The sequence below is a fragment of the Globicephala melas genome, chromosome 1 (genome assembly GCF_963455315.2).
Source record: "Globicephala melas chromosome 1, mGloMel1.2, whole genome shotgun sequence".
Classification (NCBI taxonomy): Eukaryota; Metazoa; Chordata; class Mammalia; order Artiodactyla; family Delphinidae; genus Globicephala; species Globicephala melas.
In genome coordinates this window covers 120,594,415-120,611,826 of record NC_083314.1, presented here as the reverse complement: position 1 = coordinate 120,611,826, position 17,412 = coordinate 120,594,415, and the positions used below count along the sequence as shown (strand labels likewise).

At 41.7% G+C, this 17,412-nt stretch overlaps 1 protein-coding gene across 3 annotated transcripts in view; it reads left to right on the top strand.

Moving 5' to 3' along the window:
• The window catches only part of AK5 (adenylate kinase 5), a 239,190-nt gene that overhangs the window by 161,893 nt on the left and 59,885 nt on the right, over positions 1-17,412 (top strand). For all 3 annotated transcript variants that reach the window (XM_060304067.1, XM_030865986.2, XM_030865985.2), the window contains 2 exons: positions 13,547-13,589; positions 15,830-15,874. In XM_060304067.1, the coding sequence (XP_060160050.1) occupies positions 13,547-13,589; positions 15,830-15,874 (88 nt within the window). The remainder of the gene's footprint in view (positions 1-13,546; positions 13,590-15,829; positions 15,875-17,412) is intronic.

The following is a 17,412-nucleotide window of genomic DNA, read 5'->3' as shown; positions in this document are numbered from 1 at the left end:
AGACCTAGAGTCTGTCATACAGAGTGAAGTAAATCAGAAAGAAAAAGACAAATACCGTATGCTAACACATATATATGGAATTTAAGAAGAGAAAAAAATGTCATGAAGAACCTAGGGGTAAGACGGGAATAAAGACACAGACCTACTGGAGAACGGACTTGAGGATATGGGGAGGGGGAAGGGTGAGCTGTGACAGGGTGAGAGAGAGTCATGGACATATACACACTAACAAACGTAAGGTACATAGCTAGTGGGAAGCAGCCGCATGGCACAGGGACATTGGCCCGGTGCTTTGTGACCGCCTGGAGGGGTGGGATAGGGAGGGTGGGAGGGAAGGAGACACAAGAGGGAAGAGATATGGGAACATATGTATATGTATAGCTGATTCACTTTGTTATAAAGCAGAAACTAACACACCATTGTAAAGCAATTATACCCCAATAAAGATGTTAAAAAAAAAGAAGAGAGTGATTTCATCTCCTTCATATAAAAACCCAGAAGTGGAATTGCTGGGTTGTATGGTAGCTCTCTGTTTAATTTTTTGAGGAACCTCCATACTGTTTTCCATAGCAGCTGCACCAATTTACGTTTCTACCAATAGTGAGATTATCCTTGATAATATGGGTGGGCCTCATCCAATCAGCTGAAAGGCCTTAAGAGCAAAACTGAGGTTTCCCTGAGGAAGAGGAAATTCTATGGTCTACAGCGTCACCTCCTGCCCTAGAGTTTCCAGCCTGCCAGCCTGCCCTCTAGATTTCAGAATTGCCTAGCCAGCCTCCACAATTGTATAAGCCAATTCCTTGTAGTAAATCTCTGATAGAGATAGAGATACGTAGGTAGAGTTATATCCTGCTAGTTCTGCTTCTTTATAGAACCCTAACTGGTCAACTGCTGGGTCAGCCAGGGCCCGGCTGGTCTAGGATGGCCTCTCTGGGATGAATGGAACTCTGTTCCACACGGCCTCCCATCCTCAAGCAGGCTACCTCAGATGCATCCTCATGGCAGGGGCGGGGGACCAAGGGAGAATGTGGAAGCAAGAAAGGTTCTTGAAGCATAGCCTCAGAAATGGCACACCAGCACTCTTCCTCATTCTGTTGGCTGGAGCAAGTCTGATTGGCACAGATTCAAGGGCATGGAATGAGACTCACCTCTCAATGAGAGTATGTGCAAAGTGACATTGCAAGGGCAAGAATGCAGGGAAGAGAGAAAATGTGAGGCCACAGTTGCCACTAACCTATCACAGACTGTTTGATATGATGATGCAGAAAAGGAACAACCTCAAAATTATTTTGTAACAATACACACTACTATATATAAAATAGATATCTAATAAAGACCTACTGTATAGCACAGGGAACTCTACTCAGTACTCTGTAGTGGACTATATGGGAAAAGAATCTTTAAAGAAAGAGTGGATATATGTATATATATATATACATATAACTGAATCACTTTGCTGTACACCTGAAACTAACACAACATTGTAAATCAACTGTACTCCAATATAAAATTTTTAAAATTATTTTGTAACAACCAATATGCCTTTTCTCTCTTTTTAAGGCAGTAAAACTATGAACTAAAATATTCAGAGCCTTAATTTTCTCACTTGCAAATGGAGGATAGTATAGCCCACCTCATGATATTAGCATAAGAATAATGAGATATCTGTGAAAGCAACTGCTGTAGTGCCTGGCAGAAACTCAACAAATGATACTTCTCTGTGATGGTAACACTTGAGCACCTACTGCGTGCTAGAAAAGAGAAGGCAAATATATTTGAGGCACAGGACTGGACATTTTTTTAAGTGTTTTTGCAGCGTCATTACGCATAGGTAGAATCAATGGATAAAGAAAATGAATGCATATACAATGGCATATTATGCAGCTGTAGAAAAGAAAATCTTGTCATTTGTAACAACCAGGATGGACCTTGAGGGCATTGTGCTAAGTGAAATATGCCAGATAGAGACAAACAAATACTGTATGACCTTATTTATATGTTTAATCAAAAAACAAACAAATTCATAGGTACAGAGAACAGATTGGTGGTTGCCAGAGGTGGGAGGTAGGATCAACAGGTTCAAACTTCCAGTTAGAAAATAAGTAAGTGATGGGGATATAAGGTACAGCATGGTGACTATAGTTGATAACACTGTACTGCATGTTTGAAAGTTCCTGAGAGAGTAGATCTTAAACGTTCTTATCACTATGAATGGTAACAAATGCTAATTAGATTTATTGTGGTATCATTTTGCATATACAACTATCATTATGTTGTACACCTGAAACTACTATAATGTTACCTGTCAATTGTGCCTCAATAAGAAATATTCATAGATAAAAATTATTTTTAATACAAAATAATTATTTGACAAAAAGCTTGGTCAGTATTGGTGATGCCAAAACAGTGTTTGAATTTTCAAGGAAAAAAAACACTGTATGGATGCAAACACAACCCAATCCCCATAATTTGTCTCCATGGTTTTGAATTTTCTTATTTTAATGGCACATTTAGAAGCTATAGTTTTGTTTTGTTTTTGTTTGTTTGTTTGTTTGCGGTACGCGGGCCTCTCACTGTTGTGGTCTCTCCCGTTGCGGAGCACAGGCTCCGGACGTGCAGGCTCAGCGGCCATGGCTCATGGGCCCAGCCGCTCCGCGGCATGTGGGATCTTCCCGGACCGGGGCATGAACCCGTGTCCCCTGCATCGTCAGGCAGACTCTCAACCAATGCACCACCAGGGAAGCCCAAGGAGCTATAGCTTTAAATGTTGGTGCCCAGGTTTTGGAATCAAACGGACCTGAGTTCGAATCTCAGCCCTCACATTAGCTCCATGACTCAGGCACCTCCCTTAACCCCTAAGACACAGCTTCAAATATGTAGACTGGGAACGATAGCACCTTTTTCAGTAGGCTGAAAATGAAAATGCCTAATAAACGTAGTTATTGTTATTATAACCAATATGATAAAATGATGGAAACATTAGTTCAGGGTTTAGAATGCACTGAAATGCTTTTGTTTTGTTTTTTTTAATAAATTTATTTACTTATTGATTTTTGGCTGCTTTGGGTCTTCATTGCTGCACGAAGGCTTTCTCTAGTTGTGGCGAGCGGGAGCTACCCTTCGCTGCGGTGTGCAGGCTTCCCATTGCAGTGGCTTCTTGTTGCTGAGCATGGGCTCTAGGTACACGGGCTTCAGTAGTTGTGGCTCGCGGGCTTGGTTGCTCCGCGGCATGTGGGATCTTCCCGGACCAGGGCTCGAACCTGTGTCCCCTGCATTGACAGGCAGAATCTTAACCATTGCACCACCAGGGAAGCCCCTGAAATGCATTTTTAAAATTGTCTCCACTGCCTACTTCACCAGTTAGCCTTTTTCCCCCAAAAAACTAACTCTGCACATCGGGGTGTTATTGCACCAGCAGGTTGGGGTGTTTAGAGACGCAAATTCTGTACCTGGAATAGTCTGGAAGTTTATCCGTGAACCATCGAACTTGCTGATCTTAGTCTGTCCACAAAGACTGTCAGTGCAAAGCGGGTAGCATTAAGTAAACAACTTAAGCGGATGATAAGGAATATAAAGGAATCATAATTTGTAATGGAAAAGCAAGAAAAGCAGCAACAAAGCATCCTTCCTGGAAACTGTAAGACTGCCAGTTTCAGCACGTGTACATGCCGGACCTGTATAGCGGCCAAATGCTTAGAGTACTGAACTAGAGTCCTCCAAAAGCTCTAAAAGCATGTTGATTTTAAGTCTGGATTCTGAACATTATTAACCTTTAATAACTTTTGTATCAAATTAGTGGTAAATGCCTTCAGGTAGAGGCAAAAACTGAAATTCTATATACTTGCACCATTGTTCACCCAAGAAAGGATTTTGCAACTATGGATAAATTCAGTAGGATTCAGTGAGGTTGCCTGCACGTCACCTAACTACAGTTGGCTTAAACAATTTAAAAGGTGGTTTTCTCTCTTAACCGCAGTCCAGGGATAAATGGTTGTGGGGTTGGTGCAGCAGTGGCCACACACAGTCAGACCGGTTCCCTCTTTCCTATCTGCCCTTCTCAGCATGTGGGCAGACCTCCCTTCAAGGTCGCAAGATGGCAGCAGTGCCTCTAAACAGCACTTTTCCCCACACAACCATTTGCAAAACTGGAATGTGTGAGTGAGGCTGATTCTCCCCGCGTGTGTCCCTCTCTCTTCTGAATAGGGAGGAAATCTCTCCTCTGAAGCACCCACCCCTCAAAGATTGCTTTTTACATCCTTTTGGCCCAGATTTGGCCACAAGCCTGTACCCATCATGCAGAGGAAGAGGGAGGTGGCTGCAGCCTGCAAGAAGAAGGTGGGCTGTTGAGTAGGGGTCTAGGGGTGTCTGCCGAAGGGCTTAGGGAGGAGGGCAGAGGAGGTGGCCCTGGCAGAGCTCTGGTGCCTTCCATGCCATCTCCACCCAGAGTGGCTCCATTCTTCTTCCACATAGAATCCTGCTCAAACAAAATCTTCCGTGGATAAACATCATCTGTAACCCTTCGCTGCAAACTCAAATACCTAATATACTAATATACTAATACCTGATATAAGTCAGTGAGTCAAAATTATTTGTTCACTATTACATTCCCAGCATCCAGGATAGTTCCTAGCATATAGGAGGAGCTTGTATTCATTTCCTATTGCTGCTATAACAAATTGCCACAAACTTGGTGGATTAAAATAACACAAATTTGTTATCTTACAGTTCTGGAGGTCAGAAATTCAAAACGGGTTTACAGGGCTAAAATCAGGGTCCCGGCAAGATAGCATTCCTTCTGGAGTAGTTGGGGGAAATCCATTTCCTTGCCTCTTTCTGCTTCTAGAGGTTGCCCACATTTCTTGGCTTGTAGCCGCCTCCCAGCAAATGGCATCACTCCGACATTTTCTGCCATCACATCTTCTCTGATTGCGTCCGTCCTGCCTCTCATAATGATCCCTGTGGTTACATTGGGCCCACCCAGATAATCCAGGATGATTTCCCTATCTCAGGAACCTTAACTTAATCATATCTGCAAGTCACTTTGGCCATGTAAGATAACGTATCCATAGGTTCCAAGAATTAGGAGGTGGACATCTTTGAGGATGTGCATATCATTCTGTCTACCACAGAGCTCAATAAATATTTGTAGAATTGTTGAATGAACAGTACAATCTCAGCATTGGAAGCTGCTTTAGACAGCATGTAGTCTAACCTCTTACAAGGTCTAGGAATCTCCTCACTGGCAGATAGTCATTCCACGTCTGCTTGAATACTTCTGGTGCTGGGGGCTCTCCACCTTCCAAATTAACCTTTCCACTGTTGGACAGCTATAGATCTTAGACATTTAGACCTTTCTTCCTTAGGTTACTTCTGCCCTTCTTTCCGGAGAAATCTACACCTTGTATCTTCTATATGACTCTTCTTCCCCAATTTTGGAGGAAAAAAAAATGACTTATTGTCTTTATCATTTACAAATCTTCACTTAGCACATCTCCATCTCAGTAACTGGGGTTACAAAAAGATGAAAGACAGCCTCCAATCTTCAGGGGGGTTATTGTGAAAGTGAATCCTACACATAAGAAGTTAAATAACAATATAGTTAAATGAGTTCATCCATGTTAAGTGCTCAGTACTGTGCTTGGCATGTAACAAGTGATCCAAAAATGTTACCTGCTCCTGTTGCTGTTATTACCATTCACAGATGCTCTGGGTCAAATTACTGATGCACCTGGAGTTCGCTGATGCAGCAGTGACTGGAGAAGGCTCAGGGAGGAGGAGGGTTGGGAGGAGAGGCAGAATGTAAACAAACTCAGGGTAAAGGGGAAGGAATTCCACGCCGGACAAACACAGAAGGCAGGTGTTCAGAGGCCAGATTAAACATGTCAAGTTCTAGGAAAATGAATAGATTTATTTATCTCATGTAGGGTTTATCTTAACTAGCTTGGGCAAAACAGCATGAACTTTATCCAAGTTGTAGATAGCAGCTGTAGATGGCAACTACCCCGCAGTCTCTCCAAGTTCTCTGCTCCTGAACCCTTCCTGGGACTTGCAGAGACTTAAGCCCCATGGTCTCAAGTCTAGTGATTGCTTCTAGTGGAAAGAACACTTCTTTCGACCTGCCTCTTTGATTCCCAACTCCAGCCTGGAGATCATCTTTAGCTCCTCTTTGCTCTATGCTCCACGGCCACTAACTAACCCTGTCCCACTCCTCACTCAGCCTTACCCCCTAAAACCTCAAGGAACTGAACACAGACATTGAAGTTGGAGAATAACGAAAGTGAGAGAAGTAGAGGCAAGGTCAGAGCTAGACAGTAGATGTATGGGTGGTCCATGGAAAGCTGTTTGTTGCATCTGTAATAGTGATAGGCATGAAGTACTTCAGGCCACCGAGAAAGCAGGGGGCACACCCGTGACGAGCAGAGGACTCAGAAGGAAGAGGAATCAGGAGGAGTTTGCAAGGAGTTCTTCCAACCCTCCACTTGCTCACCCCATCCAGATATGCCTTCTCCCAACCTTACTTCCTTTTTAAAGAAAGATGGTGGGACAAAGGATGATGAATGATTCTGTGCAATATTTTTCTTTCTGAAAAACACATGAACACACATACAGTATGCTTTAATCTAATAATCTGATTTTCCATTTTGCTGAGGCTATCTCATAAAGAGCCTATATCCTCATAGCATCTACAAAAGTACCCAAGACAGGCCAGTATGCTCTGTAGTTCCCAATGATTGACACTAAGCTTTGCCATTTTATTTCTGTTTCATAAGGAATCAGAAAACAAAAGTGGCAAAGGCCAAATAACTCTCCTTGGTAAGACTCTAGTCAGGTGTGACTTTATGGCCAACATTCACTTTAAATGAGATGAAATCAGAATGAGAACTTTGGTCCCTTCTTTAAACCACCAGCCTTGCAAAGCCCTAGGGCCAAATCTGGCACACGAAGCCAAGACCAAGTGTTTCCTCTGTACTCTTCCAGCAATGGGTTGAGCTGGACGTATTTTTAAGATGATGAAAACAGGAACTTACAGGAAAACATCAGGGAAAAACTTCTTTCTTTAAAATTTCTCATTAGAGACACAAACATTTCAATGTATACATAAAAGAAGAAAATTATCATTCCTCCTCAAGAACTAGATCTGTAAACCACTATTTAAAGTAGTTTAAATAAGCAATTTAATAAGATGGGGAAAAGGCTAGCCTAGCATCCCCTATATTTTTTCCTCCCTGTTTACTCAATTATACAAGTACTTCCACAGCAAGACCTCTAATTGTGTAGACTTCAGTGAAAGAGAAATGGAACTTGCTGTAAAATAAATTATTGGGTGTAATTAAATTACATACCACTTCCCATACTTTTTTTTCCAAATTGCCCATTACTTTAAATGAAAACATTTTTAGAAAAGAACTGTAAACACTCAAAGCATTTCTCAAGGACCATTCTCCCTTCTTCCTGCTGATACAATGTAGGCATTGTTCCATTTTCCAATATTCTCCTGCTGAAGATCTGAGGAATTTCAAAACTTCATTCACCAGTAAAACTTGAGAGTTCCATTTTCAAATCACTTGCTGAGCAGGATCCAGCTTCAGTCCCTCTTTTAGCAGATGAATCCATCTTCATCTCTATTCATGTGACACCATGAGCGTTCCCTACCCTGCTGTGGTGCAGTCGCTCGATATACTCTGTCCTCCTGCACTTGACACACAGACAAGTCATCACCCTCCTTCTGGGGCAGCAGGAGAGGTGTTTAGAACACGAGCTTGGGAATCAGGGAACCCCTCTGGCTGGAGCATCCTGCACGAGTCACATAAGCTTTCTGAGCCTGAGTTTCCCCATCTGAAATATGGGAAATAGCAAACCTGCCTACCTGCTAGTGTTTTCTGGAGGACCAGATGAAATCACACATATTGCAAACACTCCAAATGTTACCCAAAGAGCAGTTCCGATAACCTTTTTTTTTTTTTTTTTTTTGCGGTACGCGGGCCTCTCACTGTTGTGGCCTCTCCAGTTGCGGAGCACAGGCTCCGGACGCGCAGGCTCAGCGGCCATGGCTCACGGGCCCAGCCGCTCCGCGGCATGTGGGATCTTCCCGGACGGGGGCACGGACGCGTGTCCCCTGCATCGGCAGGCGGACTCTCAACCACTGCGCCACCAGGGAAACCCCCCGATAACCATTTTTAAAATTGTTTATGTGAGGTGTTTTTCTGGTTTTGTTCCTTAACAGGCATAAAGAAAGAGAATCCAAAAATCTCATTTTCAGGCTCCAAAATGGGGACATGGTACTGTTTTATTTGTTCCTTTTTGCTTATTCTTCTTTCCTGTTAAGATTCTGGTTCTCAGTAAAGATGAACCCTTCTGAGAACTGCAGGACCTTTTGCATCTCAACCCCAGCCCTACTTCCCTGCTATTGCTTCTTATAATCAGAGATAGTGTCTTTAGACAAATTTAAATAGAAAATCCTCATAGGCCATTTCATGGGTCATGATTCTCCCAGAATTTGCATGATCTGCTTAGTACTAGTTGAAGTACGAAAAAGTTAGAAAACACTGCTCCTCACATTGTCTCAGAAACTACAGAATCTCTTTGAAATCAATTTTTTTTGGATTTTGAAAATAAATTAAAAATGGATTTTTATCTGGGCTCAGTGCCAGAGAAAGAAAATAGTTTTTTCTTTGCAGTATTTGTGAATTTTAGGGCCAAAAATTAATCTTTGCTGTGACCTTTTATTATTATATAAAGCCTCTTTCTCATAATCCCACTTGAAGCTATACACATTTTTTATGCCATGAAACACACACACTTGTTTGTTTGTTTTTTTAATCTATTTTTTGGCTGCATTGGGTCTTCATTGCTGCACACAGGCTTTCTCTAGTTGTGGCGAGCGGGGGCTACTCTTCGTTGCGGTGCGCGGGCTTCTCACTGCGGAGGCTTCTCTTGTTGCAGAGTATGGGCTCTAGGTGCATGGGCTTCAGTAGTTGTGGCTTGCGTGCTCCAGAGTGCAGGCTCAGTAGCTGTGGCGCAGGGGCTTAGTTGCTCCCCGGCATGTGGGATCTTCCCAAACCAGGGATTGAACCCGTGTCCCCTGCATTGGCAGGCAGATTCTTAACCACTGTGCCACCAGGGACATCCACACACACGCTGTTTAATACAAACGAGAACTAGGAAAACACTCCCCAAATGACCTACTACTTCCCTCTCTTTCCCAGGGGAGGTTTTGTTTTGTGGTCCCCAAAAGGATTTTAAAAATCAACACCGTCTACTCAAGGAGGGGCAGTAGAGGACCTGATGACTGCCCCCCCCCCCACACACACACATAACAGTAAGAGGATGCTGATGAGGAAATGTAGCTTGGTATCAGGGCACTGAGGTCAGTCCTCAGCTGTAAAGCACTGTTTAAGTGTCAGCTTCATATTATGACATGATCTGCTTGTGACAGGGCCACTGGTCCCGTAACCAGGAGCAGATGCTGTGCTGACATCAAAGCAGGATGAAGAACTTCACCATAGATGGTGAACCATCTATGAAGCTATGTTGTTTTGATCTTGCCCACCAATAATTCAATAATTCAAGGCACTGGGAGCGACCAAACATCCATATCTCAAGGTGAAGATAATAGGACCTCTGATCCAAAAGGAAAACACAAACACACACCAATTAGCTGCTCTTCCTACAAAGAATACCAGAATCCGGCCTTGCAGAAGGAGTTGCTTGCCTACAGATCCACGCAGAGAAGTAAAGTTGAATGCAGGTTGCTTTTACTCTCCTACGGCTCTGGCTTGACTGGGAATGAGGGATAGAGACCAAAACCAATCTGTAGTCCAAATCCAGCTTCCCCATAAAGCCACCAATCCTACCCTGAGGTTCTAAATGTGCTCAACAGGATTCTAGATTTCTCACCATCAACTACCAACATATTATCAAATACCGAGCACACAAAAAAAATGTGGCAACCTGAGTTGGGTTTTGGGGGCTAGTGGTTTGGCTGCAGGCTTTCCTACCTTCGCCAGTATTAACAGCGTCGTTGCAGGCTGTGTCTGGGTTCCAGACTAGTGAGTCACAAATGGCACTTACATAAATCTGTGCCTGTTTTTGTACTACCTCTCTTTGTAAGTTTCTTCATACTTGGTATGCCACTTCTTGCCCCGAAAGCCTAGGTTTACACTGCAGAAAGTCTTCTATGTCTCACTGCACCCACAAAGTCTAACCCCGCATTCAGACTTACAGGCAACAAAGGGCTTAGTGGATAGAGCAGCAACAAGGTAAAAGGCTGCAACCCCCAGAGGTACCCACAGGTACCCAGGGTGGAACTCGGTTGTTGGTGGGTTGTGTTTTCTCCAAGAATGCCTCACAGAAGATGCAGCTACAGTGGAACTGGATATAAACACCTTATCAGCCATTTCTCCAAGAAGCTTATCTAACATTTTGCACCTTATATAACTGACATTCTGAAATTAATGCCTCTTATGCAGAACACACCTAGCATTTGAAAAGAAAAAGAAGTAGGGCCCCCGGAGGCTGTATGACATCTTTTCACCAAAACCAGAAGTGTTTGCCTTTCACTGGTTGTTTCATGTATGTGTGTGTTTAGATGTCAGATAAATTTTATCTACAAAAGATCCATTGTGAAGTTTATTGGGCATCACCGGGAAATAACACCCTGCAATCAAACATCCCATTCACCTGGGTTTTCATGTCACTGAGTGCAGTGCAGCACTTTCCTGATGGAGAGTGTCTGACGGTTGCATCTATGCTCCAGAAACTTGTTCACTATCAATGCGTTCATGGAAATGAAGCTGGGGCTCATCTGAAGCACTTGGGCAAACAGAACAGAAGACTGTGAATAAGACCTGTGGATAAAAGCAGGTCAGACTCAAGAAGCCAAATATAGGTCAGAAAGGCCCTTTTATAACCTGGTGCATTGTTTTATGAATTCAGATTAACCCTGATCAAACTCCCAAGACATGATAGCCAGGTACAAGAAAGGTCTGTTACAGTTTGGTCTATAAGGTGGGTGTAAGTCTGATAATTCAACAATAATATTAAAAATTGAGAGAAAAGGGGCTTCCCTGGTGGCGCAGTGGTTGAGAGTCCGCCTGCCGATGCACGGGACACGGGTTCGTGCCCCGGTCCGGGAAGATACCACATGCCGCGGAGCAGCTGGGCCCGTGAGCCATGGCCACTGAGCCTGCGCGTCCGGAGCCTGTGCTCCGCAACGGGAGAGGCCACAACAGTGAGAGGCCCGCGTACCACCCCCCCAAAAAAATTGAGAGAATAGACCTCATGGTTTCCTCTTAACGTTACCTGAATATATTCAATAGCTGTTTGACAAGCAATAAGCAGAGTCTGATTAAACGATTCTTTTCCAACAAAGGCTACTGAGCCTCTTTCTATGTAGCGGCATCTTAGGCAAACATATTAATTGCTTCAAGTAGGTCCCTGTCTCATGTGGGCTTCCCTAGAAGCAGAGGCTAAGATGGGGATTCTTTGCAAGTGTGTTATTAGGTGTGCTCTTGTGAGACAGGGAGAGACGCAGGATAGGGCAAGGGGAGAAGCCAGCTGGATATTAGCTTCAACTTGATCTCAGGGGGACCACTGGGGAACAACTTATACCAGAGTCATCCGAGCTTGAGGGAGGGACCAGACTCCTGTGTGCTCTTAGCAGCAGCTGGGGGATGGGTGTACCAGCCAGCTGAGCAGCAGGACACTAACAGGTCCACTATGGTAGCTAAGATGATGGGACTAAATCTCTAGGAGCCAGACTGTGTGGTAGGAGATGTGGTTCTCATCCCAACCCTGGCCTCACTAATGACATGATGATATGGCCACGGGCCCCTCACATGGCCTCTGCAACTACCAATTTCCTCATCTGTAAAATGGGAGAGCAGGGGTGGTAGAGTTGGATTAGACGATCCCTGCACAATGTGAAATGCAATGATTTCAGTAAAGGTAGTGGGCGGAGGCTCACTGAGGAATAGTGGATGTTTTCTTCTATTCATGGAAAGGAGTTAATTAATGTAAATGTGTCCCTGAATAACTAGTCCATTGAATACTCTTCCCTCACCTGGAATAGCTCTGGATACACAGGCAAATCTAGGAAGACAAGCAATAAAGTTGCCCTGAAGGCGTATGTTCTAAAAAAGGATGGCAAGGCTCTGTTTTCAAACAAAGTGCTTTTGTGGCAGTTTACCTAAAGGGAGCATTAATACAACCAGGCAACCTCATTTAACTGACTCCTGTATCAAAGCAAATTAGAGGCAAGAGGCTGGAGTAAAGCATGAGCCAGAGACTGTCCCTGAAAAACTACACAGCCTCTAGGGAGAGCAGTTTGGAAACATCTATCAAAATTATAAATACATTTATTCTTTGCCTGCACAGCACGACGCTCTCTGGGAATTTATCCTACAGGTATATATGTGTGAAATGACATTTATATGAGTTTATTCATTGTGCTACTTTTTCAAAAATAGTCCAAGATTGCGAACAACTCAATGGTCCATCAGTAAAGAACTAGTTAAAAACAATAACAACTATGGTACCTTCCATACACAGTGGAATACTGTATAACCCAAGAATATCTGTACGGATACAGAAGGTTCTCCTGGATATATTGATAAGTGAAAAAGCAAAGGGAAGAACAGTATTATCAGATTAGTATGTATATTATAAACACATATGCATACATAATATGTTTGCTTCTTTCTGTGTAATGGACGTAATAAGATCATATAGTTATACTCAAGTGTATCCATAGATATCTAGAAGTCAGTTTTTGTGTATCTGGAAAGATACCCCCCAAAAAACTTTTATGAGTGATTATCTCTAAGGGATGAGGGAGTGAGAAAATGGGATGGATAGAGACATAGGTGGGAGTGAGAAATCTCACCAATGCCTTTTTACAGATTTCCTTTCTGGATTTTTTTCCCAACCATCATAGGTTTTTCTGTAAGGAAAAGGGAGGAGCTGTTTGATTAAAAAATAAAATGGAAATTTAAAAGGCAGGCATCAATCAAAGCTGGTCATTCCAACTTCCCTTATCTCATGCTTTCGTTCAGGGATTGGCAAACTGAGGCTGTTGGTTAAGTAGTGAGACCATATGGCTCACAATGCTGAAAATGTTTACTATCTGGCCCTTTCCAGAAAGTTTGCCAAGTCCAGCTGTAAATCATGGAGTTGTTTGTAAAATAGCTGTACTCCTCCTATCAGTGAGCTTCAAGTACTTCTATCAGTTTTGTCTTCTTTACATCAGCTTTTCTGACCACAGAGAGTTATGCACCGAGGAAAAAGGCAGGCTATTGCACCTGTTACAAAGAGCATGAGCTCCGGGGACAGACAGCCCAGGTTTAAATCTGGGCTTTGTCCCTCACGACTATGTGGCCTTGGGCAACTAACTTCTTGAACTCAGTATGGTTTTCATCCGTAAAAGCTGGGTGATAATGGTACCTCCTTCACAGAGTCGTTTGGAAGGTTAAGTATGTTAATGCTGGCAAGAAGTTTAGTACAATGCCTGTTAGTATTATCATCTAATATTTTGATTTTTTATAAACAGGGTGATGACCAGTTAAATGTGTTTGAAGAAGACACCATAGGAGGTGAGCTTTCTTTACTGATCAGACCAAAGTTGTCATTTTAGTAGCTCTGAGCATGTCTTTTTTATTAAACACCACTAAGAGATAACAATCTACCAACAGCTTGTACTTTTCCCTTAGCCAGGGAACATGATTAAGATTGGGACTCTTTGGATCTCTCCCCTTTTGGTCCATGTAAAGAATCAAAGGGACACCTTACTAAGAGATGCATTTCCTCACTGCCCAGAGAACATGAGCCCCAAGACCCTCAGTGAAGAGAGGATGCTCTGGTTAAAATGTTTGGAAAACACAATACCCAATCCCCTTTGGAAGATTCACATATATAAGAGCACAGCAAGACTCCCACATGTCCTGTAGGAAAGAGAGCTGGCTATCTTTAATTCACCATTCTTCAAATTTTATTGGAACACAAAAGTCTTTTTCCTGCATCGTGGTTACTACTCTGCAGTGTACCATTGGGATGCAACTTAAGAAAAACCTAAATTATACTGCTTCATAATTTTGTCATGTTAAAAGTCTTGCCAAAACTAAAAAAAATCCAACCATAATTAGCTACACATGGAACTGAAAATAGATAAAATTATGTGAATTTGAATTTGTCCAGAGAAAGATAAGTTTCATGATTGTCCTAGAAAAAAAATACCTGCTATCATTTCCACTCTGTGATAACTGTTGTTATAATTATGGTCCATGGAAATATATTTACATTGACTGGGAGCATATACAAGTAAGTGAATTGGCTTTCTAAATAACCCCAACTCTAATCCTGCTGCTCCATGAGCATGGGGTAGTAGATAAAGTGTCGTTTGATGATAATGGCAAAAGCAGGATGTAAAAATTGCAGTCATCAAATGACATAATGGTGACTCATGAGGAAAAGGCACATAAACATGAAGCAAGTGCAAATAATCAACTCAGCTCCAACTGGATGGGGATTGATTGATTGCTGAATAACGTTTCCTCTTTTCCTGGTTATAAAATTAACACACATTTATGTGGAAATTTTTTTAAGGTGGAAAATAAGAGCCATCTAAGACTTTATGACCTCTGAATAATCATGGGTAACATTCTGGTTTATTTTATTGCAGTGTACTGTCTATATACCTATCTTTACCTAGTTGAGAATACATGTGTATATACAAACATTATCTCCAATATTTTGTACCTATCCTAACAAAAGCCTGTTCCCATGTCATTGAAAACTCTCTATAAACTTAATTTGTAATGACCACATTGTATGAATGTACTATCATTTTATGAATGTACCATCATTAATTTTTTAAAATAACTAGTAATTTTAAAAAAAGAACTATTTTTTTAAACTGGAATAAGATAACCATACTACTACTAATACTAACAATAATAACCACTTTCCTAGATTGCAAATACATTAAATGTTGCTCAGCTTCATAAAAGTAAACTAGAAGAAAAAAGCAAACTAGAAGAAAAAAGTAAACTAGAAGAAAAAAGCAAACTAGACGTATGGAGAACATGAGATGACCATTTGGCTCCACATGTTAAAAGCATCAATCTATCTGCCTTTAACAGAAAGCTCCAGATAATACTCGATTTTTCCAGTCACCATGGGCTACTCTGTAAAGAGACTGAAGCATCTGTTTGATTTCAGAGAACGATAACAAAAAATCCTTTCATGTGAAAACCAAATGGTTCCAAAGACCCCCAAATTCACCTCTTTCCTCTGTTTCCAGCTCTTTTTCCCTGTCTCCTTCTTCTTCTACCCCAACTCAATTCTTCATGCCTTATTCCCTCTCTCTCTCTCTCTTCTCTCTCTCTCTCTCTGTCGCTCTCTGTCTCTATCTCTCTCTGGTAGAGTTGGGCCTTTCACTCAACTAATAGTGGATTCCTGCAAAAATGTAGCATTGTGTATATAAGTGAACCACTTCATGACTACCTACTACATCACGTGACAACTGGAAATCTTTTAGGGCTCCGCAAACTCTGCAGAGTTTCACACTTTGCCAAAAATCCCTAATCATTCCTTTGCCTTAAAGCAGTGGTTCCCAAGATTCAGTTCTCACTCCCCACCTTCATGACTTTTGTTTTATCTCTATCCTATCTATTCTCTATATATTATATAGAATACTGTATACTATAATACATAATGTAATAGTATATATTATACTATACTATATACTATATAATACTATATACTATATAGTATAAAACCAGGGTTTCAATACAGTTTTTCTTTCTGTATAACTTAAATTATTCTTATTTTAAAGGTTTCACGGAAGATTTGAGAAAGTGTAAAATTATTTTCCTGATTGGTGAGTAACAGCCCTCAAATTTTCAAATGTAATTGCTAATAATAACAATGTGGTAAGGAAAGAAGACTACTCATTTCTCAACCTGTTTTGAAGTCTTGGCCCTTTTTTAGTCAAGATTACACCCCCGAGGCTTCCAGATCATTCCTTTCATTTATACAGTTTTATATTACTTTGGCTTTGTATCTTTTCAGCATAGACAAAGCAGGACTCTAAGGAATATCAAACTCCTGAGTTTAGCTCTATGATAATAAAATGCATTATAATCCCACGGGTAAAAGGATACCTACGTCTATTAAAATTTGACACCTTTTCTGTTTGAACAATGACCTGCTCCTCCCTAAACTAAATACATCAGTAACCACATATTCAAGTATACCTTAATAACCATACCCTGCATTCCATACAGCTAACAACAAAAACAATCTCGTTTGTTTTATGCCCTAGTACAAGAAACTCATTGGGAAACAAATTGTGGGATAAAATTCATTTCAGGTTAACCAGCATTTTCTGAGCATCTATTATGTTCCAAGTTATCTCCTTTAATTTTTACACAATCTTATAGGTTGGAGGTCCATCCCTATTACATATCTATTACACAGACAAGAAAAGCGAGCCTCAGAAGGTTAAGCAACTTGTCCAAGGTCACAGAGCTTATTAGTATGAGAACCAGATTTCCAGTTTTTCTCTTGGGAATAAATGGGACTAGTTGCACAGCAGTTAAAATTACATAGAATAGGACAAAATATCATCAGATCACCTCCCAAAACTTAGTGCTTTTCCCTCTAGCTAGTCAAGTCTATAGAAAAGTTAATACACTCAATACTGTACATTTTTCAGAAAATACCTATTTATATTCAGAAATAATGAAAAGGTCCACACCTCCTCAATGAGTGGGAAAAAGAATGGTTATCAGCACCCTAGAAATATACTCAGATATACTTAGAATCTTGCACCCTAAAGTCAGGATTCTTCCTTGGAAATCTCTCAGTAAACCTCCCTCATTGTCAGATGAAGAAACTGAGTCACAGAGAATTTAAGGGGTTTGAGGCAGGTCATTCAAGCAACTGGTGGCAGAGAGGAGACCAGGGTCCATGGCTGTGGTTCCCCATTTCCGGGTCCTCCTCACCCCACCACTGAGTTATGTGGGTTGTCACCCTAGACGGTCCCCCACATTTAATCATCCACCAACTACTTACTGAATATTGGACCCATGCTGGGCAGTGAGCAGGGATCAGAGAGTTTCCATCTTAGAGGAAAAGGAGAACTAATCAAATTATTATCACAAACCTTGAAAAGCATTGGGAAGGAAATGAGCTGAAACAGCGAACAAGCAGGGTGAAGTGTTTGGGGTAAAAATGGGTGATCAGGGAAGGCCCTGTGAAAGTGACATTTAAGCAGGGAACTAAAGGAAAAGATGGATGACTGAAGGGATTAGTGGGAGGTGAGAGGAAGACGAAGTCTAGCCAAAGTGAACAGCGTGTCTAAGCAGTGAGAATTCTTGAGCTCAACTGAACTCTGTTTCTGACCTGCTTGTCTCT